Below are 27,425 nucleotides of genomic sequence, written 5' to 3' on the forward strand. Positions count from 1 at the left end.
TTGAAGTGTCATCGCAAATGTCTGCAGTGAGATGCTGAAGATGTTCTATAGGTCAGTTGTGGAGAGCGCCCTCTTCTTTGTGGTGGCGTGTTGGGGAGGCAGCATTAAGAAGAGGGACGCCTCACGTCTTAATAAGCTGGTAAGGAAGGCGGGCTCTGTCGTGGGCAAAGTACTGGAGAGTATAACATCGGTAGCTGAGCGAAGGGCGCTGAGTAGGCTACGGTCAATTATGGAAAACCCTGAACATCCTCTACATAGCACCATCCAGAGACAGAGAAGCAGTTTCAGCGACAGGCTGCTATCGATGCAATGCTCCTCAGACAGGATGAAGAGGTCAATACTCCCCAATGCCATTAGGCTTTACAATTCAACCGCCAGGAGTAAGATATGTTAAAGTGCCGGGGTTGATTGTATTTAATGTATTTAAGTAAACTACTTAAGAACTTTTTAAAAGCTATTATTAAGGCTTTTGGAGAGAGTGATTTAGATGCATATCATATTTTTACTGAGTTAAGTATTGTATGTAATTAGTTTTGCTACAACAAGTGTATGGGACATTGGAAAAAATGTTGAATTTCCCCATGGGGATGAATAAAGTATCTATCTATCTATCTATCTATCTATCTATCTATCTATCTATCTATCTATCAAAGGTGGGTGTTGCACAGTTAGCAAAAAGAATCTTTAATGGCAGATGATAAATTGGGTAACATATTTTTTCATTGTTGTGTAACACTTACCCACAAAGGCTGGTATATGTCTAGGGGAAAAGGAGATCCAGCCACACACTAACCCCGCCTCCCGTACACACAGGTGCTGTGAGAATCGAGTTTATGCCTCGCTCCCGCCGACAGTATCAAACCCACAACAAATACCGTTATGAAATACAATTTAAAGAGTTTACTAAAATTAAAAGAGTATTAGGCAATACAATATATATATACAAGGAAAAAAAACAAAAGGCGCCAACTTATCAAAGTTCAGTCAGGGTAGTGCACTCGTTGGAGCTCAACCAGCGAACGATTCGACCCCTCGTCGCTTGCCTCCGACTTCAACGTCTTCCACCTCGGACTCCCCGGTGGTCTTCCGAGCGCACGTCCACCTTCCTCGGCTCTCCCTCCCGACTGCCTTCACACCCCAAGCCCGCGCAACCCCTCCCCCAAGTTCCCAGCCTCACAAAACACAATAACATTCCCCATTGATTAACAAATGAATACAATTATCATATCAGCCATTCTAAAGTGAAACAACAGCGAGAGAAACATTTAACAGACAAAGAAGCATTCCTACTCGTAACAAACCAAAGAAGCCCTTTTTAGTAACATACACAGGACATTGTACAGTTGGGATAATGGGAGGAGGGTGAGTAGTGTTAATTACTAGCCACGTAGATTCCAGCTCCAGTGTTCTTTAATGAGGATTTCTAAATGTCTCGTGTGATGGAAAGTTGGAAGATTTTCAGGATAGAGGAGGCCTAGATTTTTTTCTTGAGCCCAAAAGAACATTTCATAAAAATTGAAGACAGCCAATTAACAGTAGTTAGGTCACTTTACACAAAAATACAGCAGTTCAAGATACTGGTTCATCACCATGTCATTGAAGGCTGTTGGTGAATGCCAAGACATATTTGCTTTGTTACCAATGCTTTCAATGAACAAAATTAAACTTAATTTTTAACTGTCTGCTCTCCTGATCTCTTTTGGTTGGATAAAGTTACTATTGGCCTCCAGGTGGCAGGGAGTTCCCAATTTACTCAGTGCTCAATGATTTCCTTGATGTATGTTTACTTAGCTCTTATACCAGCCCAATGGTTCTGAATTCCTAAATATCTTCAGTTCCCACTCTTCTAATTTCCTCTTCACATTTCCATCATTTCCGAATATCTCAGGATTCTTCTGTTTCCTGTTTACAAATATTTGCTCTCCAATCTTTGTTTCTCCCTGTATTTTCTTTTTGGTCTTGTCTTCAAAATTTTCCCATACTTGTCATATTCCCTTCTTGTCATCATAAGTTCCTCATAGTCATCTCCCCGTACTCTTCTTCATTATCAACTCTTTCATTGTCTCTTTGAAATGTGTTTCCACTCTCTAAATGTTGTTCAGATACTCCATCAACATGTCCGTGTCATTTCTTAAATTGATTCCTAGACGATCCTAATTTCAGATCCACCCTGATTCATTTCACACCAATTGTTGCCTTTCTCTTGGTTTCCATGGTAACTTTGTCATTCAGGGGAAAATTGTAATACAACTTACAGTACATAGAACAAAATAAGCTGATAAAAATTTACCAAGTGATCTTGAGACTACTAAATAATGCATGCTACGACTTCATTTCACAAAATTTAATGTTTTTGTCTTTATTTCATATAAATATAGATATTGATGAATGTGAACAAGGTCAGAACAATTGTCCTTTGAATTCCAAGTGCAACAATACAGAAGGCTCATATGTTTGCAACTGTAATAGTGGATATGAAGGTCCTAACTGCACTGATATTAATGAATGTACCACATTTCTGGATAACTGTGACAATAATGCCGACTGCCAGAATACCCCAGGTTCATTCAACTGCTCCTGCATGTCGGGAATGAAGGGAAATGGGACGTTCTGCGAAGGTATGTGATCCTTAGCTATATATTGGTTACCTCATATATATATTTTTGTAAGAAGGCTAATAATATATAAAGTACATTCTGAATTAAATATTTGTATGTTTTCAGAGTCAATCCTTTATTTCCCCAAAATTTCACAGACTTTCTCCATGTTTCAGTGTGGTTTCTGGCCATCTTTGACCAGCCAGGGGCCCAGCTCCATGAAACTATTGTATGGCCCAATATGACAAGGGCTCTGACATCTTACGAAGTAATGAAGTAATTTGTGAAACAAATACTTTTTCTTGGGTGCTCCCTGTCTCTGTTCATTTAGTGAAGCACCATTGCTCTTGTACCTGGCTTTGGTTCAGTCAGTTTCGCCAGCTTTAAGAGATGGGAACGCTGTGTTTGAACACACTGTCTTGTTCAACCCTGTGAGAAGTTAGCTGGAGGAACACAGGGCAGGCAACAAGGCAGAAGTTTCAAGTGCTGACAGAGGCCAATGGCATCATTGGAATTCACGGATCCCTGATGTGGCTTGGCGTTAACAGTCGGGATTAACGAGACCTAACTTGTTTTGTAAATGAAAGCACTAGTAAATTCAGACCTGGTTGTAAGTTCAGAGCTGCATAGTACCTCTCTTAAATTCTAAAATGTGACAAGTATCAGAATCATCTAGCCCAAGAGTTTCACTAAAATGAATCAGTTATGAAATCAAAATGAATATAAAAAATGTAATTGTTTTAATAAATAGAAGCATCTCATGACATTATCTTTGTTGCAGATATTGATGAGTGTTCAAGCCAAGCAGGAAATTGTTCTGCAGGACAGCGCTGTGAAAACAGCTTTGGAAGTTATACTTGCATTTGCTCTGAAGGATACAAGAGAGTAAATGGTACTTGTGAAGGTAGGCATCAAAAAGTCTGTTAATTTCTAGCATCCTTTAAACTTTAGAACTAAAAATCCAATCTTATCCAAATAACAACACTGGGACATACGCCTTCAAATATTGTGTGATTAACAAATACTAGCAGATTATATTTGTCTTCCACAGTAAGAATTAATTTTATCTCTATTTTTGATTGTCCACTTAAAACATGTCAATGCTAGCAAAAACCATGCTGTAGACATTATAAAATGGAATGTTATTAGTCTGTTACTTTCACTCTTCATTGTAACTGAGGCAGAAAAATTAACAATTGGTTAATAGTACACTATTTTGAAACGCTTTTTGTTCATTTCCAATTACTAAGGATTTGAAAAATAAACTCTTCGCTCAATTATTTTATTTTATTATAATTTCAGATATTGATGAATGCCAAGACATGACATCTTGTCCAGAGAACGGCCAAAAATGTGTTAATACTGAACCACGTTTTACTTGTGAATGCGGAAGTGGATTCCAGAGTATAAATGGAACATGCAAAGGTACTAATGAATTGCCAACTGCTTCCTGCTCAAATAGTGGACAAAAAAAAATTGATGATCACCAGGTTAGGATTCAAGTTTGCTTCGTCAGTGTGAAAGGATCTGGAAGATTCCCAGTTTACAACAACTATTCGCTTGAAGACTTGTTAAATTCATTCAACCATTTATTGTACTTGGGAAATTCATAATGTTTTAAATATCAAAAGTTACATCATTTCACTCTGAGAACATATCAATGTAGATTACAGTCCTGATGTTTGAGAATGATGAAATTAAATATTGCACATCAGTGTAGAAAACAGAACAAACTTTTCTGTGCACATTCTACATTGTGCTTATCATCAAGTCAGTGATAAAGGGATAATCTAAAAACAAATCGTCCTTAGCTGATTAAGATCATATGACATAGGAGCAGAAATAGGCCATTCAGTGCATCACATCTGCTCCAAAGTCACTTCATGAGTTCCTACATGATTCACATCAATTGCTCCCCTTATAACATGACCTGCAGGGTAAGATTTTGCATGTCAAAGAGAACATACAGCACAGAGACAGGTCCTTTGGCCCACCAAGTCCCATTAAAATCATCAAAATGCCCATTTCTATGCCAATACTACCTTAACTCATTTTATTCTATCCACCTTCCTTTCTCACTCGATTCTACCCCCCCCCACCCCCCCCCCCCCAACTTGAATGCCTTTGGGATTTGGGAGGAAGCTGTGTGGCCACTGCTCTACTCGCTGTACCTTTGTCCTACCTATGAAGGAGATTTGTAATGGACAGTTGATGTTTCAGGTTGGAAGGTTCCAGGTGAAGGATCACCCCTCGAGGCATTGATTTCCTATTGTCTATACATGCTGCCTGACCTGCTGCAGTCCAGCTTTGTGTATGTTGTTCCAGATTCCAGCATCTGCAGTCTCTTGGCTCTCCAAGGAGATTTATAGGCTGTTATCTGCAGACTGTCAGGATTTGCATTTTGTTGTGCCATTTTCCACTATTATTATAAGTACTCATCTTTGATATTGCTTGTTTTCAGCCCTGTACCCTCCCCCCACAGATCTCAGCAGGTTGACTACTTAAAGTATGCAACTCTTTTAACTATAGCTCCTTAGAAGCTGTTCCTAATCTTCCCTGTGCCCATCTGACTTGCAATGCAGAAATCAATACACCCCAACACATCCTTCTGCTATTGATCAGCATCATGATTGCAGGGCAGTGCAGTGAGATGGACATCATTAGATGTGCAGCTGAAGATGGGAGTAGCACCCTTAACCTTGGCCTGAAGATTCCAGTCCAGTTTTGTGATTACATAGTTGCACATAGAAACATTCTTTAAAACAGTTTACTTTGACTTGTACAGATGTTGGATTGCATTGCTCTAACACAGGGCCATCAGTTAAAATTCTACATAATGAGGTCTTGGTGATGCACATCGTTTAATTCAGAAAATTTGTTCTGCAGATATTAATGAATGCCAGAATGCAGAAGCAAATAACTGTTCCAAAAGTCAAGGACTTTGTGCAAACTTGGAGGGATCATATACCTGTCAGTGCATAGCTGGATATACTGGAAATGGTTTTACATGCTCTGGTAAGCATAAATTATCTTTTTTTTTAACTTGTGTTGCCCTCTACAAAGGTTAGTAAAGCAGATGAAGGGTTTTGACCCAAACGCCAACTATTTACCACTTTCCATTGATACAGCCAAATCTGCTGAATTGCTCCAGCATTTGGTGTGTTACTCTTAATAAAGCAGATGTATGCCATTAATATATTCAAACTGTATTGGCATAGACCTTGCTGGTGTAATGATGGCAAGCCCAACTGCAACTGCCCAAGTATATAGAAGTAAATAACAAAATCCTACTAGAAGTAGTAGATACAGCCAGTTCCATCACAGGTAAAGCCCTCCCTACTATCGACCACATCTACAGGGAGCGCTGTCGCAAGAAAGCAGCATCCGGCATCAAGAAACCCCACCATCCATGCCAAGCTCTCTTCTTGCTGCTGCCATCAGGAAGAAGGTACAGGAGGCTCACAACCCATATCACTAGTTCAGGAAAAGTTATTACCCTTCAACCATCAGGCTCTTGAACCAAAGGGAATAACTTCACTCAACTTCACTTGCCCCATCATTGAAATGTTCCTGAAACTTATGAACTCACTTAGAAGGACTCTTCATCTCCTGTTCTCAATTTTTATTCCTTATTTGTTTTTAATTATTTTTATCTTTTGTATTTGCATAGACCAGGGGTGTCAAACTCATTTTAGGTCACTGGCCGGATTGAGCAAAATTGAGCTTCATGCGGGCCGGATCAGTCGGACGCGTGCAAACACAGCTTTCTTTGCCTCTGTTTTTTCAGCCTGCTCTCATGTGTCTCAGTCTCTGCTATAACTACAAAGTGTTTCACTTTACAAATTCCGTTTCTTATGAAGAAGACTGCCGAGCAAGACTGCCGAATAAACACTAAAAACCCTGAAAACCTGGTACCTGAATAAACTCAGCATTAGCCATATCATACGCCAAAGGCGCTTCGATTACTGGGGCCAGCTTTAATAGTAATTAGATATTATCTCGCGGGCCAAAGATAATTCCACCGCAGGCCGGATTTGGCCCGCGGGCCTTGAGTTTGACATATATGGCATAGACAGTTCTCTTTTGCACATTGCTTGTTTATCCATCCTGTTGGATGTGGTCTGTCATTGTTTCCATTGTGTTTCCTGGATATACTGTTAATGCCCAGAAGTGAATTAATCTCAGGGTTGTATATAGTGACACGTATGTATTTTGAATATAAATTTACTTTGAAGATTAAATGTTGAATTTTGAATCCTTAGGCTGCTATTGGTGATGACTTTACCCTCCATAAGTGATGTTTGCAACATTATTCAGTCTATTCACTGAGCTACTCACTTTGCAAATGACCTAAAAATCTGAACTATGTTACAGATGTTATAATTGATTTTTATAATAGAAGTCTTAATGTTAGTATAAGTGTTATTAAATTTAATTGATGGCAGTTAGTTTAAGACTTGTGCCCACTTACTATGTGTAAATCTTTCACATGTTATTGCCACCAAATTTCATCCAAGGTCAAGAGTAACAGATACATTTGTAATAAGGAGGACAGTTGTAAATGTGCATCCTCCCTAATGCAACATCTTGGTTCTGGATTGTTTCTTTCAGACATTGATGAATGTCTTGATAATAACACCTGTTCCATGAAAAACAATTCCTATTGTGTCAATACCGATGGCTCTTTCAACTGCACATGTCTGAGTGGATATGAAGGACCCACTTGCACAGGTGAGGAATATAATGAAATATTGTATAGTCCCTGGAGAAGAACTAGGTTTATTAAAACAGTTGTTCACATTTGCATTTAGACTCTGAATAATTTGATAGCATTTGTTATTTTCTATAATTAGCTTCAACTCTGCAAACAGAAGTTGGATAACAGTAACTCCATCAGAAAAGTAATTTGTTGTGTGAATAATTTGCAAATACAATATCAAGTAAATACAATTTACATGTAATACCTTAAAATTGTGTTTTATAAGCTACTTCTGCACAGTCTTTGTTGTTTTGGTGATGACAAAACCAACAAGAACTATGCAAATAACTCCCAGTGAAATCCTAAACTGGTTTTGGCAGTTCTTGGTCCTCTGTTTTCAGCCTTGTCATTTGTAATCACTGACTGATGTTCAGTGCAAGCTCTCCTGATGATGCGAAGCTCTGTTGTAGATAGTTTAATTAAAAATTCAACATGCAAGCTGCAGAACTAAAATACACACTCTTTGGATTGAATTCATGGCACAATATTGCAGGAAGTGTGCCCATTTTTCACATACAAATCTTTAAAATGTTACACACTTGCAAATTTAATCTTGAGCTGAGACAACTGGATACTGTGGTACATTTAGTGACAATTGTAAACATAGATGTTCTATCGTTATTTTGGAATAAATATCAATGTGTTGTTTGTGGTTTATTCTTTCAGATGTGAATGAATGTCTTGATATTAACATCTGTTCTTGGAAAAACAATTCCTACTGTGTCAATACCAAGGGCTTTTACAACTGCACATGTCTGACTGGATATGCAGGACACAATTGCACAGGTTTGTAGCAGTGAGTAATAGAAAACTCGCATTGAAAAGCTGTCTTTGCTGAGTAAATTCATCTTGTTAGTCACTTTCTGCCCGATTTTTAAATAAATTATAATCAAAAGGGAGAGACGGTGATATTGATAGTTCTAGCTGGTTTGGAAACTTGCAGTCAAAGCCCTCCCTACCATTGACCACATCTACACGGAGCTCTCTCACAGCAAAACAGCACCATCATCAATGACTGTCAGTATCCAGGCCATGCTCCCTTGTCGCTGCTGCCATCAGGAAGAAGGTACAGAATCCTCACAACCCTCACCACCAGGTTCTTGGACCAAGGGGGATAACCTCACTTGCCTCATCATTGAACTGTTCCCACAACCTGTGAACTCATTTTGATGGACTCTTCATCTCCTGTTCTCAATATTTATTCCTTACATATTTATTTTCTCTCTTGTACTGACACAGCCCTTTTTGACTTTTGCACATTGCTTGCTTGTTCGTCCTGTTGGATGTGGTCTATCATTGGTTATATTGTACTTCTTGGATTTATTGTTAATGCCTGCAAGAAAATTAATCTCAGGGTTGTATGTATTGACACACATGTACTTTGATAATAAAGAGTAACAGGTACATTTGTAATAAGGAGGACGGTTGTAAATGTGCATCTTCCCTAATGCAATATCTTGGTTCTGGATTGTTTCTTTCAGACATTGATGAATGTCTTGATAATAACACCTGTTCCATGAAAAACAATTCCTATTGTGTCAATACCGACGGCTCTTTCAAATGCACATGTCTGAGTGGATATGAAGGACCCACTTGCACAGGTGAGGAATATAATGAAATATTGTATAGTCCCTGGAGAAGAACTAGGTTTATTAAAACAGTTGTTCACATTTGCATTTAGACTCTGAATAATTTGATAGCATTTGTTATTTTCTATAAATAGCTTCAACTCTGCAAACAGAAGTTGGATAACAGTAACTCCATCAGAAAAGTAATTTGTTGTGTGAATAATTTGCAAATACAATATGAAGTAAATATAATTTTGCTTTACATGTTAAAATTTAAAATTGTGGGCACTATTGGCAAAGCCTGCATTTACCTACTTATTTTCCCTTGAGGTGTTTTGTTTTGCTCTTCACTTGATCCCTGCTCAATTTCTGCCAATCATTGCCTCATTTAATTATATGAAGAAGATAATAAACTTATTGAAGGATGGATTAATTGTGAGGGATTGTAAGATTGTCTGTCATGGCAATAGAAATACACTTTCTGTGTTGAAGCACCCTTTCGTACTGACAAGAAATCATAGAGACCGTATACAAATCTCTGTTGCAAGGCATCCTGCATCCCTATCTTCCACATGCTCCATAAAAATGCAGTAGCCTCTTGCATCATAAGGTGTCCCATTACAAGCTGAGTGGCCCTTTAAATGGCACCAGACCATAAACTGGAGCTGTTCTCCTTATTCCGTAATTGACTGACAAGCAACAGTTCTGATCTGGGGATTCCAAATGGGTTGCGAAATCAATAAACCTGTTGCCAACCAAAACTGATGTTATTCGTTACACGCTTGAAGCCGGGAAGATATCAAAAACAAATTGCAAATCTTGCTCAATTTTACATACAGTGTAAGTTTTTTTTTAATGACCCTGATTTGAATTAATTTTTGATTGGCTAACATTTAACCATTCTAAACAATTCAAGTTTTATTCATTCTGATTATAAGGATGTCTGTTGACTCATATATGCTTAAGTTTGAAGCAAATAATAGTGCTAATGCCAAGGATTCTGTGCTAGCTTGGAGGGGTTTAACAACTGTCAGTGAAAGGGTAGAAATATATGAATTGTTTTCCTGAAGATGGTTAGCAATGTAAGTAAGTTATCATCATAAGTAAGGTAACATCTGATTTATCTGTTTTAGTTTGTGTTGCACTTTGGAAAGTTAATAAGACAGATGTATACCAAGAACATATTCACACTATTTCTGCTCAGTCTTTGTTATGACAAAACCAACAAGAACTATGCAAATAACTTCCAGGGAAATCCTAAACTGGTTTGGGCAGTACTTGGTCTTTTGTTTTCAGCTTTATCATTTGTAATCACTGACTAATTCTCAGTGTAAATTCTCCTGATGATGTGAAACTCAGTTGGAGGTGGTGTAATTAAGAATTCAACATGCAAGGTGCAGTACCAGAATACACACTCTTTAGATTTAATTCACTGCACAATATTGCAGGAAGTGTGCCCATTTATCAGATGCAAATCTTTGAAATGTACACACTTGCAAATTTAATCTTGAGCTGAGACAACTGGATACTGTGGTACATTTAGTGACAATTGTAAACATAGATGTTCTATCGTTATTTTGGAATAAATAGCAATGTGTTGTTTGTGGTTTATTCTTTCAGATGTGAATGAATGTCTTGATAGTAACATCTGTTCTTGGAAAAACAATTCCTACTGTGTCAATACCAAGGGCTTTTACAACTGCACATGTCTGACTGGATATGCAGGACACAATTGCACAGGTTTGTAGCAGTGAGTAATAGAAAACTCGCATTGAAAAGCTGTCTTTGCTGAATAAATTCATCTTGTTAGTCACTTTCTGCCCGATTTTTAAATAAATTATAATCAAAAGGGAGAGACGGTGATATTGATAGTTCTAGCTGGTTTGGAAACTTGCAGTCAAAGCCCTCCCTACCATTGACCACATCTACACGGAGCTCTCTCACAGCAAAACAGCACCATCATCAATGACTGTCAGCATCCAGGCCATGCTCCCTTGTCGCTGCTGCCATCAGGAAGAAGGTACAGAATCCTCACAACCCTCACCACCAGGTTCTTGGACCAAGGGGGATAACTTCACTTGCCCCATCATTGAACTGTTCCCACAACCTGTGAACTCATTTTGATGGACTCTTCATCTCCTGTTCTCAATATTTATTCCTTACATATTTTTTTCTCTCTTGTACTGGCACAGCCCTTTTTGACTTTTGCACATTGCTTGCTTGTTCGTCCTGTTGGATGTGGTCTATCATTGGTTATATTGTACTTCTTGGATTTATTGTTAATGCCTGCAAGAAAATTAATCTCAGGGTTGTATGTGTTGACACACATGTACTTTGATAATAAAGAGTAACAGGTACATTTGTAATAAGGAGGACGGTTGTAAATGTGCATCTTCCCTAATGCAATATCTTGGTTCTGGATTGTTTCTTTCAGACATTGATGAATGTCTTGATAATAACACCTGTTCCATGAAAAACAATTCCTATTGTGTCAATACCGACGGCTCTTTCAACTGCACATGTCTGAGTGGATATGAAGGACCCACTTGCACAGGTGAGGAATATAATGAAATATTGTATAGTCCCTGGAGAAGAACTAGGTTTATTAAAACAGTTGTTCACATTTGCCTTTAGACTCTGAATAATTTGATAGCATTTGTTATTTTCTATAATTAGCTTCAACTCTGCAAACAGAAGTTGGATAACATTAACTCCATCAGGAAAGAAATTTGTTGTGTGAATAATTTGCAAATACAATATGAAGTAAATATAATTTTGCTTTACATGTTAAAATTTAAAATTGTGGGCACTATTGGCAAAGCCTGCATTTACCTACTTATTTTCCCTTGAGGTGTTTTGTTTTGCTCTTCACTTGATCCCTGCTCAATTTCTGCCAATCATTGCCTCATTTAATTATATGAAGAAGATAATAAACTTATTGAAGGATGGATTAATTGTGAGGGATTGTAAGATTGTCTGTCATGGCAATAGAAATACACTTTCTGTGTTGAAGCACCCTTTCGTACTGACAAGAAATCATAGAGACCGTATACAAATCTCTGTTGCAAGGCATCCTGCATCCCTATCTTCCACATGCTCCATAAAAGTGCAGTAGCCTCTTGCATCATAAGGTGTCCCATTACAAGCTGAGTGGCCCTTTAAATGGCACCAGACCATAAACTGGAGCTGTTCTCCTTATTCCGTAATTGACTGACAAGCAACAGTTCTGATCTGGGGATTCCAAATGGGTTGCGAAATCAATAAACCTGTTGCCAACCAAAACTGATGTTATTCGTTACACGCTTGAAGCCGGGAAGATATCAAAAACAAATTGCAAATCTTGCTCAATTTTACATACAGGGTATATTTTTTTCTAATGACCCTGATTTGAATTAATTTTTGATTGGCTAACATTTAACCATTCTAAACAATTCAAGTTTTATTCATTCTGATTATAAGGATGTCTGTTGACTCATATATGCTTAAGTTTGAAGCAAATAATAGTGCTAATGCCAAGGATTCTGTGCTAGCTTGGAGGGGTTTAACAACTGTCAGTGAAAGGGTAGAAATATATGAATTGTTTTCCTGAAGATGGTTAGCAATGTAAGTAAGTTATCATCATAAGTAAGGTAACATCTGATTTATCTGTTTTAGTTTGTGTTGCTCTTTGGAAAGTTAATAAGACAGATGTATACCAAGAACATATTCACACTATTTCTGCTCAGTCTTTGTTATGACAAAACCAACAAGAACTATGCAAATAACTTCCAGGGAAATCCTAAACTGGTTTGAGCAGTACTTGGTCTTTTGTTTTCAGCTTTATTATTTGTAATCACTGACTAATTCTCAGTGTAAATTCTCCTGATGATGTGAAACTCAGTTGGAGGAGGTGTAATTAAGAATTCAACATGCAAGGTGCAGTACCAGAATACACACTCTTTAGATTTAATTCACTGCACAATATTGCAGGAAGTGTGCCCATTTATCAGATGCAAATCTTTGAAATGTACACACTTGCAAATTTAATCTTGAGCTGAGACAACTGGATACTGTGGTACATTTAGTGACAATTGTAAACATAGATGTTCTATCGTTATTTTGGAATAAATAGCAATGTGTTGTTTGTGGTTTATTCTTTCAGATGTGAATGAATGTCTTGATAGTAACATCTGTTCTTGGAAAAACAATTCCTACTGTGTCAATACCAAGGGCTTTTACAACTGCACATGTCTGACTGGATATGCAGGACACAATTGCACAGGTTTGTAGCAGTGAGTAATAGAAAACTCGCATTGAAAAGCTGTCTTTGCTGAGTAAATTCATCTTGTTAGTCACTTTCTGCCCGATTTTTAAATAAATTATAATCAAAAGGGAGAGACGGTGATATTGATAGTTCTAGCTGGTTTGGAAACTTGCAGTCAAAGCCCTCCCTACCATTGACCACATCTACACGGAGCTCTCTCACAGCAAAACAGCACCATCATCAATGACTGTCAGCATCCAGGCCATGCTCCCTTGTCGCTGCTGCCATCAGGAAGAAGGTACAGAATCCTCACAACCCTCACCACCAGGTTCTTGGACCAAGGGGGATAACTTCACTTGCCTCATCATTGAACTGTTCCCACAACCTGTGAACTCATTTTGATGGACTCTTCATCTCCTGTTCTCAATATTTATTCCTTACATATTTTTTTCTCTCTTGTACTGGCACAGCCCTTTTTGACTTTTGCACATTGCTTGCTTGTTCGTCCTGTTGGATGTGGTCTATCATTGGTTATATTGTACTTCTTGGATTTATTGTTAATGCCTGCAAGAAAATTAATCTCAGGGTTGTATGTGTTGACACACATGTACTTTGATAATAAAGAGTAACAGGTACATTTGTAATAAGGAGGACGGTTGTAAATGTGCATCTTCCCTAATGCAATATCTTGGTTCTGGATTGTTTCTTTCAGACATTGATGAATGTCTTGATAATAACACCTGTTCCATGAAAAACAATTCCTATTGTGTCAATACCGACGGCTCTTTCAACTGCACATGTCTGAGTGGATATGAAGGACCCACTTGCACAGGTGAGGAATATAATGAAATATTGTATAGTCCCTGGAGAAGAACTAGGTTTATTAAAACAGTTGTTCACATTTGCCTTTAGACTCTGAATAATTTGATAGCATTTGTTATTTTCTATAATTAGCTTCAACTCTGCAAACAGAAGTTGGATAACATTAACTCCATCAGGAAAGAAATTTGTTGTGTGAATAATTTGCAAATACAATATGAAGTAAATATAATTTTGCTTTACATGTTAAAATTTAAAATTGTGGGCACTATTGGCAAAGCCTGCATTTACCTACTTATTTTCCCTTGAGGTGTTTTGTTTTGCTCTTCACTTGATCCCTGCTCAATTTCTGCCAATCATTGCCTCATTTAATTATATGAAGAAGATAATAAACTTATTGAAGGATGGATTAATTGTGAGGGATTGTAAGATTGTCTGTCATGGCAATAGAAATACACTTTCTGTGTTGAAGCACCCTTTCGTACTGACAAGAAATCATAGAGACCGTATACAAATCTCTGTTGCAAGGCATCCTGCATCCCTATCTTCCACATGCTCCATAAAAGTGCAGTAGCCTCTTGCATCATAAGGTGTCCCATTACAAGCTGAGTGGCCCTTTAAATGGCACCAGACCATAAACTGGAGCTGTTCTCCTTATTCCGTAATTGACTGACAAGCAACAGTTCTGATCTGGGGATTCCAAATGGGTTGCGAAATCAATAAACCTGTTGCCAACCAAAACTGATGTTATTCGTTACACGCTTGAAGCCGGGAAGATATCAAAAACAAATTGCAAATCTTGCTCAATTTTACATACAGTGTAAGTTTTTTTTAATGACCCTGATTTGAATTAATTTTTGATTGGCTAACGTTTAACCATTCTAAACTATTCAAGTTTCATTCATTCTGATTATAAGGATGTCTGTTGACTCATATATGCTTAAGTTTGAAGCAAATAATAGTGCTAATGCCAAGGATTCTGTGCTAACAACTGTCAGTGAAAGGGTAGAAATATATGAATTGTTTTCCTGAAGATGGTTAGCAATGTAAGTAAGTTATCATCATAAGTAAGGTAACATCTGATTTATCTGTTTTAGTTTGTGTTGCTCTTTGGAAAGTTAATAAGACAGATGTATACCAAGAACATATTCACACTATTTCTGCTCAGTCTTTGTTATGACAAAACCAACAAGAACTATGCAAATAACTTCCAGGGAAATCCTAAACTGGTTTGGGCAGTACTTGGTCTTTTGTTTTCAGCTTTATCATTTGTAATCACTGACTAATTCTCAGTGTAAATTCTCCTGATGATGTGAAACTCAGTTGGAGGTGATGTAAATAAGAATTCAACATGCAAGGTGCAGTACCAGAATACACACTCTTTAGATTTAATTCACTGCACAATATTGCAAGAAGTGTGCCCATTTATCAGATGCAAATCTTTGAAATGTACACACTTGCAGATTTAATCTTGAGCTGAGACAACTGGATACTGTGGTACATTTAGTGACAATTGTAAACATAGATGTTCTATCGTTATTTTGGAATAAATAGCAATGTGTTGTTTGTGGTTTATTCTTTCAGATGTGAATGAATGTCTTGATAGTAACATCTGTTCTTGGAAAAACAATTCCTACTGTGTCAATACCAAGGGCTTTTACAACTGCACATGTCTGACTGGATATGCAGGACACAATTGCACAGGTTTGTAGCAGTGAGTAATAGAAAACTCGCATTGAAAAGCTGTCTTTGCTGAATAAATTCATCTTGTTAGTCACTTTCTGCCCGATTTTTAAATAAATTATAATCAAAAGGGAGAGACGGTGATATTGATAGTTCTAGCTGGTTTGGAAACTTGCAGTCAAAGCCCTCCCTACCATTGACCACATCTACACGGAGCTCTCTCACAGCAAAACAGCACCATCATCAATGACTGTCAGCATCCAGGCCATGCTCCCTTGTCGCTGCTGCCATCAGGAAGAAGGTACAGAATCCTCACAACCCTCACCACCAGGTTCTTGGACCAAGGGGGATAACTTCACTTGCCCCATCATTGAACTGTTCCCACAACCTGTGAACTCATTTTGATGGACTCTTCATCTCCTGTTCTCAATATTTATTCCTTACATATTTTTTCTCTCTCTTGTACTGGCACAGCCCTTTTTGACTTTTGCACATTGCTTGTTTGTTCGTCCTGTTGGATGTGGTCTATCATTGGTTATATTGTACTTCTTGGATTTATTGTTAATGCCTGCAAGAAAATTAATCTCAGGGTTGTATGTGTTGACACACATGTACTTTGATAATAAAGAGTAACAGGTACATTTGTAATAAGGAGGACGGTTGTAAATGTGCATCTTCCCTAATGCAATATCTTGGTTCTGGATTGTTTCTTTCAGACATTGATGAATGTCTTGATAATAACACCTGTTCCATGAAAAACAATTCCTATTGTGTCAATACCGACGGCTCTTTCAACTGCACATGTCTGAGTGGATATGAAGGACCCACTTGCACAGGTGAGGAATATAATGAAATATTGTATAGTCCCTGGAGAAGAACTAGGTTTATTAAAACAGTTGTTCACATTTGCCTTTAGACTCTGAATAATTTGATAGCATTTGTTATTTTCTATAATTAGCTTCAACTCTGCAAACAGAAGTTGGATAACATTAACTCCATCAGGAAAGAAATTTGTTGTGTGAATAATTTGCAAATACAATATGAAGTAAATATAATTTTGCTTTACATGTTAAAATTTAAAATTGTGGGCACTATTGGCAAAGCCTGCATTTACCTACTTATTTTCCCTTGAGGTGTTTTGTTTTGCTCTTCACTTGATCCCTGCTCAATTTCTGCCAATCATTGCCTCATTTAATTATATGAAGAAGATAATAAACTTATTGAAGGATGGATTAATTGTGAGGGATTGTAAGATTGTCTGTCATGGCAATAGAAATACACTTTCTGTGTTGAAGCACCCTTTCGTACTGACAAGAAATCATAGAGACCGTATACAAATCTCTGTTGCAAGGCATCCTGCATCCCTATCTTCCACATGCTCCATAAAAATGCAGTAGCCTCTTGCATCATAAGGTGTCCCATTACAAGCTGAGTGGCCCTTTAAATGGCACCAGACCATAAACTGGAGCTGTTCTCCTTATTCCGTAATTGACTGACAAGCAACAGTTCTGATCTGGGGATTCCAAATGGGTTGCGAAATCAATAAACCTGTTGCCAACCAAAACTGATGTTATTCGTTACACGCTTGAAGCCGGGAAGATATCAAAAACAAATTGCAAATCTTGCTCAATTTTACATACAGTGTAAGTTTTTTTTAATGACCCTGATTTGAATTAATTTTTGATTGGCTAACGTTTAACCATTCTAAACGATTCAAGTTTCATTCATTCTGATTATAAGGATGTCTGTTGACTCATATATGCTTAAGTTTGAAGCAAATAATAGTGCTAATGCCAAGGATTCTGTGCTAGCTTGAAGGGGTTTAACAACTGTCAGTGAAAGGGTAGAAATATATGAACTGTTTTCCTGAAGATGGTTAGCAATGTAAGTAAGTTATCATCATAAGTAAGGTAACATCTGATTTATCTGTTTTAGTTTGTGTTGCTCTTTGGAAAGTTAATAAGACAGATGTATACCAAGAACATATTCACACTATTTCTGCTCAGTCTTTGTTATGACAAAACCAACAAGAACTATGCAAATAACTTCCAGGGAAATCCTAAACTGGTTTGGGCAGTACTTGATCTTTTGTTTTCAGCTTTATCATTTGTAATCACTGACTAATTCTCAGTGTAAATTCTCCTGATGATGTGAAACTCAGTTGGAGGTGGTGTAATTAAGAATTCAACATGCAAGGTGCAGTACCAGAATACACACTCTTTAGATTTAATTCACTGCACAATATTGCAAGAAGTGTGCCCATTTATCAGATGCAAATCTTTGAAATGTACACACTTGCAGATTTAATCTTGAGCTGAGACAACTGGATACTGTGGTACATTTAGTGACAATTGTAAACATAGATGTTCTATCGTTATTTTGGAATAAATAGCAATGTGTTGTTTGTGGTTTATTCTTTCAGATGTGAATGAATGTCTTGATAGTAACATCTGTTCTTGGAAAAACAATTCCTACTGTGTCAATACCAAGGGCTCTTACAACTGCACATGTCTGACTGGATATGTAGGACACAATTGCACATGTTTGTAGCAGTGAGTAATAGAAAACTCACATTGAAAAGCTGTCTTTGCCGAGTACATTCAGCTTGTCAGTCACTTTCTCCCAGAAATTTTTAATAATTTTATAATAAAATGAGAGAGGCAGTGAGATTGATAGTTTTGGCTGGACCAGCTGTTTTGTCTATCTCTTAGTATTGGAGATGATTGAAGTGATTGCAACAGTCCTTTCTGAAAGCATGGGAGTCCAAAACTAGGGAGCATAGATTTACGGCGAGAGTGGCAAGAATGAAAAGGGATGTGAAGGGCAACTATTTCACACAGAATGTGGTGATACATGGATTTAACTGCCAGATAGTGTCAATAATATCATTTAAGAAACACTTGGACAGGTGCATGGTGCAGAGTAGCCTGCAGGAGTATGGGCCAAACACAGGAACGTGGGACTAGCTGTCTGAACATCATGGTCAGTGAGCTGAATGGCCTGTATCCATGATCTATTGCTTGATGATTCCTCAATTCTACGCCATGCCCCCATATGATCTGAGATTGCAAGTGTAGGGATGCAGATGTTCCATCGCTGGGGCAGGAGATAGCTGGTAGGGTGAGTGGTTGGGTAGTTCGTGAGGGGCTGTGTTCTTCTGTAAAATCCTACAGTTCTCAATATTATCAGAATGTTGCTTCTCCACTTTTGAGTGTTCATGGGACAAGGATTTTCTAGCTATGGGGGAAGCTTTGAGCATATTCTAGTATCTCTTCCTCTGCTTGATCATCTCTTACCATGGCAAGTTTTGGTTGTCTCCTGTTGATCATGTGAACAACATGGCTTGTTAAGAGGAACTGACTGAGATTTGCAAGAGGCTCACTACAGGCATGGTTGGTCCTAGTTACTTAGTGTTTAGCTGACCATATCAATTGTGTGCATAACAACAGACCCTGCTAACAGATCTCTACTCTGAGCTCTCTGTACTGGTGATATTGGCTTGTGGGAGTATTTACTTATCATTTAGTGATTGGAGGATTTATCTGATTTTTCCAATGTCTTGAGAAAACTACTGTAAGTAATCCAAGCCTCAAAAGCATTAAAAAGAGACAAATACTGCTGCTTGGTAAACTGCGTGCTTTATGCCAAATCTGAAGTCTTAATTTTCAAGCTTTCCTTCACTTAATCAAAAGCTAATGGAAGGCACTAGTGAGTTCACTATTGATGTATGCTGTCACCAAGATAAGGCTCCCACAGAGTGGTAAATGATTTCCAGGTTATCAATCTGAACCTTTATAGCTGAGGACGGTGTGATGCAGAAGTGACACGTTGGCAGAGGACCTTGGTCTTGATGTTGATAGTAAAGCCCATCCTCTTGTATGATTCAGTGAGTGTGATGACAATGTCTTGCAGTTCTGCATTCGAGCTTGCACAAACAAAAGCATAGTTCACAAACTGCAGGTCAGCTACTGAAGTTTGAATTATCTTGATTCTGGAATGTAGTCATCATGTATTGAACAGTTTCCCATGAGTTATGAAGACTCGCTCCACTCTGCTAGAAGTGAGGTGATTAAGGAAAATGCTGGGGCAATGACTCCGCCAGGTTTGATGTTGGTCCTTTCTGAGATTAGTTCTGTTGTAGATTCATTGGTTTTACTTCATAGGCTGCTTGCCTTCGTGGAGTAATTGTAAAATCAAGACAGATTTCTGTGGCCTGCAGAAATTGTGTAGAATGTTTCAAAGTATTAGTGACTTAAAAGATAGCCTGTGTTATGCTGGCACTAGTTCCTGTGCTTTCTTGGAAGTTGTCATGGTAAAGGTCAACTTCACTGTGCATCTCAATGGACAGAATTTGCAATATGATTTGGGGAAACATTGCTTAGCATATGGAAGAGGTAATACTACTTGGCTTCATTTGAAGCTTCCAGGGTTGAGGTTTGTGCACTGATAACCATAATGACCATGTTAGAATGAACTGAAAGGAAATAAAGTGTTTGCCAATTCTGTTGGAGGAGCCAACTAGACAAGTTCATTCTTATTGTGTGTACAATGTACTGTGTATGTTAATCAAAATGGCTTCTTTGTTTTGTTAAGAGTAGGAATGCTTCTTTGTATGATAAGTGCTTTCTCTCGCAGTTGTTTAGCTTTAGACTTGCTGATATTGGGATTGTATTCATTTGTTGACCAATGGGGAATGTCTTGTGGGTCTGGGAGCGGGGGTTTCGCGGTCTTTTCAGGGGAGTCGGGAAGAAGACGCCGAGGAAGGTGGACGTGCGCTGCACTGCTCAGTCGACCACCCGGGTGGTCCCAGGTGCGAGGAGGTGGAGGTCAGAGGAAAGTGACGAGGGGTCGAATGGTTCGATGGTTGAGCTCCAAAGATTTGCATTAAACTTGCTGAACTTTGATAAGTTGGCGCCTTTTACTTTATTTTCTTTTCCTTCAAATATATTGTATTGCATAGTACTCTTTTAATTTTAGTAAAATCTTTAAAGTGTATTCCATAATGGTGTCTGGTGTGAGTTTGATACGGTGTGTGTGTGTGCGCGGCATAAACTTGATTTTCACAGCACCTGCATGTACGGGAGGTGGGGTTGGTGAGTGGCTGGATCTCCTTATCCCCTAGACATATACCAGCCTGTTGGGTAAGTGTTACATTTGTGGGGGCTCATCCAGGATTGGATTGTCAGGGGCTGTGGAATCGCGCAGGCAGCAGTGCGGAGATGGACAGAGATAAGATTGTTAGCTGGTGTGAGTTGGAAGATGTACCAGTGCAGTATGTCTGTGTAGTGAGCGGAGTGGATTTTCGAGTTTCGGGAGATACGTTAGTGCGGGGATTAAGTTTGGTAAAAGGTATGGGGCAGGTAGAATTGGTAGCTAGATGGTGTGGTAAAGAGGTAGAGTCTAGTTGGGTGTTGGTTTGTACGAGTGCTGATGTCTTGACGTTGGAACTGCCAGTGACGGTTAGTGTTCCGGGGCAGGCACGGCCGTGGGGGCTCCACACCCTCTCCGAGGATGAGGATGATGAGACACCGGAGGAGGAGCTAGAACTAGAAGTGCTACTGATAAATAATGATTACTTAGTTGCTTTTGGCTTTGTCAAGGCAGATCTTAAATGACCAATCTGATAGAACTTTTGAAGAGGTAGCTGAGTGTATTGATGAGGGCAGGGCAGTAGATGTGATTTACATGTAAGTCCTTTGACACCCATGGGCTCCAGGGCAAGTCAGTATATTGGATTCAAATATGTCTGGCCATAGAAGACAGAGGGTGGAGACGTAGTGATTGAAATATGTAAGATCCTGAGGGATGTTGACAGGGTTGATATAGGGAGGATGTTTACATCTGTGGAAGAATCAAAGAGCCACCCATTTAAAAAAAACAAATGAGGTGATTTTTCTTCTCAGAATTCTGTGAGTGTTGGAAACTCTCTTCTTCAAAGGGAATTGGAAGCATAGATTCTTTTTGACTATTTTAAAGGAAAAGTTAGATAGATTCTTGTTAAACAGAGGTATGTAATAATACATTCAGACCACTCATGATCTTATTAAAATGTTTGAGCAGTCATGGGAGGCCAAATGACCTTTTTCTTCACCTGCCACCTTCTGTTGGAAATATATCACTGCTCCAGAAGGACGTGGGTGAAGTAGATGGTTTACCGTCAGCTTCTCAAGGATAATTAGGGATGGGGAATGAATCTTTGCCTTGGATCTTTTGATCCACAAAATGAATGAATAAATGGGATAACTACCATTCATTTTAAGGGGTCACAGAATGGTGTCGGGAATTGGCACCAGAACATGGGAAGGTATTTTTAAATTAGAGCAAAGCTCTTAGTTGGATGACAACAGAAAGCTTGTATCTTCCATTCTGCTTCCTTGCTACATACACCTACTTCAAAACTTCCTCCAAATGTATTTCCTTCACTGAGATATTAACTGCCTTTGCATCACCTTACATTTTGAAATTTGTCTGGACACTGTTGTTTTAGTCATTATATAATTGATTGCTTTACAGAGCTTCCCTCCACCACCAGTGCAACAGCAAGTCCTTCAAGTACAACACTAAATCAGACATCCAGTTCTGCAAATGGAAGTATATTGACATCTACAGTTACCTCAGTTCCAAAAAGTGATTCTACAATTGCCTCAGAGCCAGCAAATATAACTACAACTACTTCAGAGCCGACAGGCACCACTACAACTACTTCAGAACCAACAGGCACCACTACAACTACTTCAGAACCAACAACCAATTCTGCAATTGCATCCAAACCAACAAATATAACTACAACTACTTCAGAGCCGACAGGCACCACTACAACTATTTCAGAGCTGACAAGCACCACTACAACTACTTCAGAACCAACAGCCAATTCTGCAATTGCATCCAAACCAACAAATATAACTACAACTACTTCAGAGCCGACAGGCACCACTACAACTACTTCAGAGCTGACAAGCACCACTACAACTACTTCAGAACCAACAACCAATTCTGCAATTGCATCCAAACCAACAAATATAACTACAACTACTTCAGAGCCGACAGGCACCACTACAACTACTTCAGAACCAACAGGCACCACTACAACTACTTCAGAACCAACAACCAATTCTGCAATTGCATCCAAACCAACAAATATAACTACAACTACTTCAGAACCAACAGGCACCACTACAACTACTTCAGAACCAACAGCCAATTCTGCAATTGCATCCAAACCAACAAATATAACTACAACTACTTCAGAGCCGACAGGCACCACTACAACTACTTCAGAAACAACAGGCACCACTACAACTACTTCAGAACCAACAGCCAATTCTGCAATTGCATCCAAACCAACAAATATAACTACAACTACTTCAGAGCCGACAGGCACCACTACAACTACTTCAGAGCTGACAAGCACCACTACAACTACTTCAGAACCAACAACCAATTCTGCAATTGCATCCAAACCAACAAATATAACTACAACTACTTCAGAACCAACAGGCACCACTACAACTACTTCAGAACCAACAGCCAATTCTGCAATTGCATCCAAACCAACAAATATAACTACAACTACTTCAGAGCCGACAGGCACCACTACAACTACTTCAGAGCTGACAAGCACCACTACAACTACTTCAGAACCAACAGCCAATTCTGCAATTGCATCCAAACCAACAAATATAACTAGAACTACTTCAGAGCCGACAGGCACCACTACAACTACTTCAGAAACAACAGGCACCACTACAACTACTTCAGAACCAACAGCCAATTCTGCAATTGCATCCAAACCAACAAATATAACTACAACTACTTCAGAGCCGACAGGCACCACTACAACTACTTCAGAGCTGACAAGCACCACTACAACTACTTCAGAACCAACAACCAATTCTGCAATTGCATCCAAACCAACAAACATAACTACAACTACTTCAGAGCTGACAAGCACCACTACAACTACTTCAGAACCAACAGGCACCACTACAACTACTTCAAAACCAACAACTACTACAACCTCAACAACTACAATGTCAACAACTTCAGAAAAGACAGGCACCATGACAACAGCTTCAAAACCGACAAGCATTGATACAACCACCTCAAAACCAACAAGCTCTAGTACAACCACCTCAAAACTGACAAGCTCCACTACAACTACTTCAAAACCAACAAGCACCACTAAAACTACTTCAAAACCAACAACAACTACTACAACCTCTACAACTACAATGTCAACAACAGCCCAACCAATACAATCTGATGGACGTAAGTACATTAATTATCTCAAATGATATGAAATTAAGTTTGATGTAACAATGTGATACCACCATGGAATAAATCAAATAGCTTTGAAGCAAGAACTGAGGTGAACTGCAAGGAGCAATGGAAATAATATTTTAAAACTGATTTGTTGTAATCTATAATGCAAATTCACTAATAGCTTTCAAAGGATTAAATAGATAAAGAACTAAAATGTATTTTTCTCATTTTGAGCAGAGAAATGAGAATAATTGGATATGTCTTTCCCAGAAACAACAATCGTATTGGAATGAATAGCCTCTTTGAGAGAATAGTTTCTATGAAGTCATAGTATCATAGAGCTCCACAGTAGGCCCTTCAGCTCAACTGATCCATGCCAACCTAGATTCCCATCTAAGCAAGTTTCATTTGCCATATTTAGCCCATAATCCCTCTTCTTTTCCCATCCATAAACTTCCTATCCAAGCACCTTTTAAATGCTGTTAATGTACTGGCTTCAGCAACTTCCTCCTACAGTTCATTCCATGTACTGACCATTCTAGGTGAAAAATTTGCCCCACAGATTCCTAGTAAATCTCTCCCCTTTCACCTGAAATGTACGCCCTCTACTTCTTCATTCCCCAACCCTGGGGGAAAAAACTGTGTATATTCACCCTATCTTTGCCTCTTGTGATTTATATACCTCTATAAGGTCACCCCTCATTCTCCAATGCCCCACTGAGTATGTCCTGCCCTGCTTATTTGCTCTCCATACCTCAATCCCTCAAGCACTGGAATGTACATATGAATCACCTCTACAGTCCTTAAAGATTAATGACATCTTTCCTATATCAGGGTGACCAAAATTGAACACAATTTTGTGTGATTTCACTAATATCGTAACAGCACCATAAAATCTTAACTTGAATACTTGATGCCCTGACCGATGAAGGCTAACGTGCTGAAAGCGTTATTCATTGTCCCATGAACCTGTGATGCCACTTTCAGGGGACTGTGTGCTTGTTCCTCCTTTATTTTACAACACTCCCCGGGGTTCTACCATTCACTATGAAAGTCCAAACCTCATTTACCCTCCCAAATTGCTGCAAGTTAGTCTAATTTAAGCTCTATTTATTTTTCATCTCAGCCTACTTACCCTGCTGATCCAGATTGCTTTATAAATCCTGATGACCATCTTTACTTTCAATTACACTGCCTATTAGAAACATAGAAAACCTACAGCACAATACAGGCCCTTTGGCCCACAATGCTGTGCCGAACATGTACTTACTTTAGAGATTACCTGTGGTTACCCATAGTCCTCTATTTTTCTAAGCTCCATGTACCTTTTTAATATTATCAGCAAACTTACTAGCCGTTCTCATCCAAATTATTAACATAGATGACAAACAGTAATGGGCGTAGCAATGACCCATTGATACACCACTAATCATGGGTCTCCTGTTTTAAAACCATCACCTTCAGCTTCCTGCCATCAAGCAAGCTATACACTGAATAAGCTAGCTCTATCTGGATCTCATGCAGTTTAACTTTCCATAGCATCCTTCTGCTGCAGGCATTTACCCTCAACCACAATTGGTATGGCACACAAAATTTCTTCTTGAGCTTCCCACAGTGTGTTTGCATATACATTTTCAGACTCAAAGTGTCTTTCATATGTTTAAAGGCATCCAGTATCACCTCCAATGTAATATGGACTATCCTCAAGACATCTCCATTATAAATATCTTAAGTTCTGAGATCTTCATGCTTCATGAGATCTCACTACTTACTTTTTAAAAACAAGAGAAAACCTGCAGATGCTGGAAATCCGCACAAGATGTTGGAGGAACTCAGCAGGCTAGGCACCATCTATGAAAAAGAGTACAGTAGATGTTTCGGGCCAAGACCCTTCAGCAGAAATTGACTTTGATTTCTGTTTTTTCACTAGTTATCTTAATTTATCTTTTTAATATACATACGTATACTTAACGTAATTTAGTTTTTTTCTATATTTATCTTGTAATTCATTGTACTGCTGCCGCAAAGTTAACAAGTTTCACAACATATGCCAAAGACCATAAGACAAAGGAGCCCATTGAGTCTGCTCTGCCATTTCATCATGAGCTGATCCAATCTCCCCTTTAGTCCCATTCCCCCGCCTTCTCACCATAACCTTTGATGCCCTGACTACTCAGATACCGATCAATCTCTGCTTTAAATACACCCAATGACTTGGCCTCCACTGCCTCCCGTGGCAACAAATTCCACAGATTCACCACCCTCTGGATAAAATTATTTTTTTCGCATCTCTGTTCTGAACGGGCGCCCTGCAATCCTCAAGTCATGTCCTCTCGCACTAGACTCCCCCACCATGGGAAACAACTTTGCCACATCCACTCTGTCCATGCCTTTCAACATTCGAAATGTTTCTATGAGGTCCCCCCTCAGTCTTCTAAACTCCAAGAAGTACAGTCCAAGAGCAGTCAAATGTTCCTCATATGTTAACCCTCTCATTCCTGGAATGATATTAAACCTGATTCTGATGTCCTTCTCCATGGTAACAATAGAGGATAAATACTCATAAATGATTTCATACATCTCCTGTGGTTCTACACAAAGATGCCCACTGAGGGGCCCTATTCTCTCTTGGGTTACTTTTTACTCTTTAATATACTTAAAAATTCTCTTTCAATGATACTCTGCTGAAGTAGTATCTTATGCCTCATTTTTGCCTTCCTGAATTCCTTCTTGAGTACATTTCCATCTCCTCGATGCTCCTCCAATAATTATCTTGACCCCAATTGCATGTATCAAATCCACATGTCACACTTCATCTTTTTCTTTTAAATTGCTTACAGAAATGAGTGCACCAAACAACCAGGTGTATCAAAACCTCATTGATAGTTAGAAAGGGAGAGTTAACATCTGCCAGGTCAAAATTCAAAAAACAAGTTTCTGAAAATTTGTTTTTCTTCTTTAGTGATCAAAAAATTTATTTTGTTGATATTTGGATATTTTTTCTTTAGATGTGATTCTTTTTCCATACGGAGATCAAGTCGGTGATAAAAGGCTGAAGGGTAGTTTGTCTGCTGAAAGAGCTACAAAAATAAATAATTTCATCAGTCCCACTTTCGAGCCTAGGATGTTCTTCACTTTTGGGGAAACTATGTTGCCTTCAGTTTATGTAAGTAATTTCAGTCTATTCATAGACTGATCATAAGAAACAATTGGTAATAAGGTGATTACTCTGCAGTACAATGCAGCAGACTGGCAGAGTGTCATGTAGTTATAACCAGTGAGCAATTACACACAGGTAGACACAGAAACAAATTTGCCAATAACTCTCTAAGCAAAGTGATTAACTTTTTTTATGTACCTCAATCTTCCTGTTCTGAGTATCTGGAATATGATCGTAGAATTCCTGGGAATGTCCAGGAAGATGTAGCTCCAGTAAGCTCAGGATAAGAGAAAAGTGGCAGGAACAGCTGTCCAAAACTCTGAAGTCCTGATTT

The 27,425-nt window shown here is 38.6% G+C and overlaps 1 protein-coding gene across 1 annotated transcript in view; it reads left to right on the plus strand.

Annotated features, from left to right (window-relative positions):
- The window catches only part of LOC140724598 (uncharacterized), a 234,717-nt gene that overhangs the window by 142,727 nt on the left and 64,565 nt on the right, over window positions 1-27,425 (plus strand). The window contains exons 50-64 of the mRNA XM_073039023.1: window positions 2,379-2,618; window positions 3,379-3,501; window positions 3,900-4,022; window positions 5,484-5,612; window positions 7,209-7,328; window positions 8,023-8,142; window positions 8,838-8,957; window positions 10,545-10,664; window positions 11,359-11,478; window positions 13,066-13,185; window positions 13,880-13,999; window positions 15,571-15,690; window positions 16,386-16,505; window positions 22,183-23,937; window positions 26,940-27,097. Of these exons, the coding sequence (XP_072895124.1) occupies window positions 2,379-2,618; window positions 3,379-3,501; window positions 3,900-4,022; window positions 5,484-5,612; window positions 7,209-7,328; window positions 8,023-8,142; window positions 8,838-8,957; window positions 10,545-10,664; window positions 11,359-11,478; window positions 13,066-13,185; window positions 13,880-13,999; window positions 15,571-15,690; window positions 16,386-16,505; window positions 22,183-23,937; window positions 26,940-27,097 (3,608 nt within the window). The remainder of the gene's footprint in view (window positions 1-2,378; window positions 2,619-3,378; window positions 3,502-3,899; window positions 4,023-5,483; window positions 5,613-7,208; window positions 7,329-8,022; window positions 8,143-8,837; window positions 8,958-10,544; window positions 10,665-11,358; window positions 11,479-13,065; window positions 13,186-13,879; window positions 14,000-15,570; window positions 15,691-16,385; window positions 16,506-22,182; window positions 23,938-26,939; window positions 27,098-27,425) is intronic.

The sequence above is a fragment of the Hemitrygon akajei genome, chromosome 3, assembly GCF_048418815.1.
Source record: "Hemitrygon akajei chromosome 3, sHemAka1.3, whole genome shotgun sequence".
NCBI classification, from domain to species: Eukaryota; Metazoa; Chordata; class Chondrichthyes; order Myliobatiformes; family Dasyatidae; genus Hemitrygon; species Hemitrygon akajei.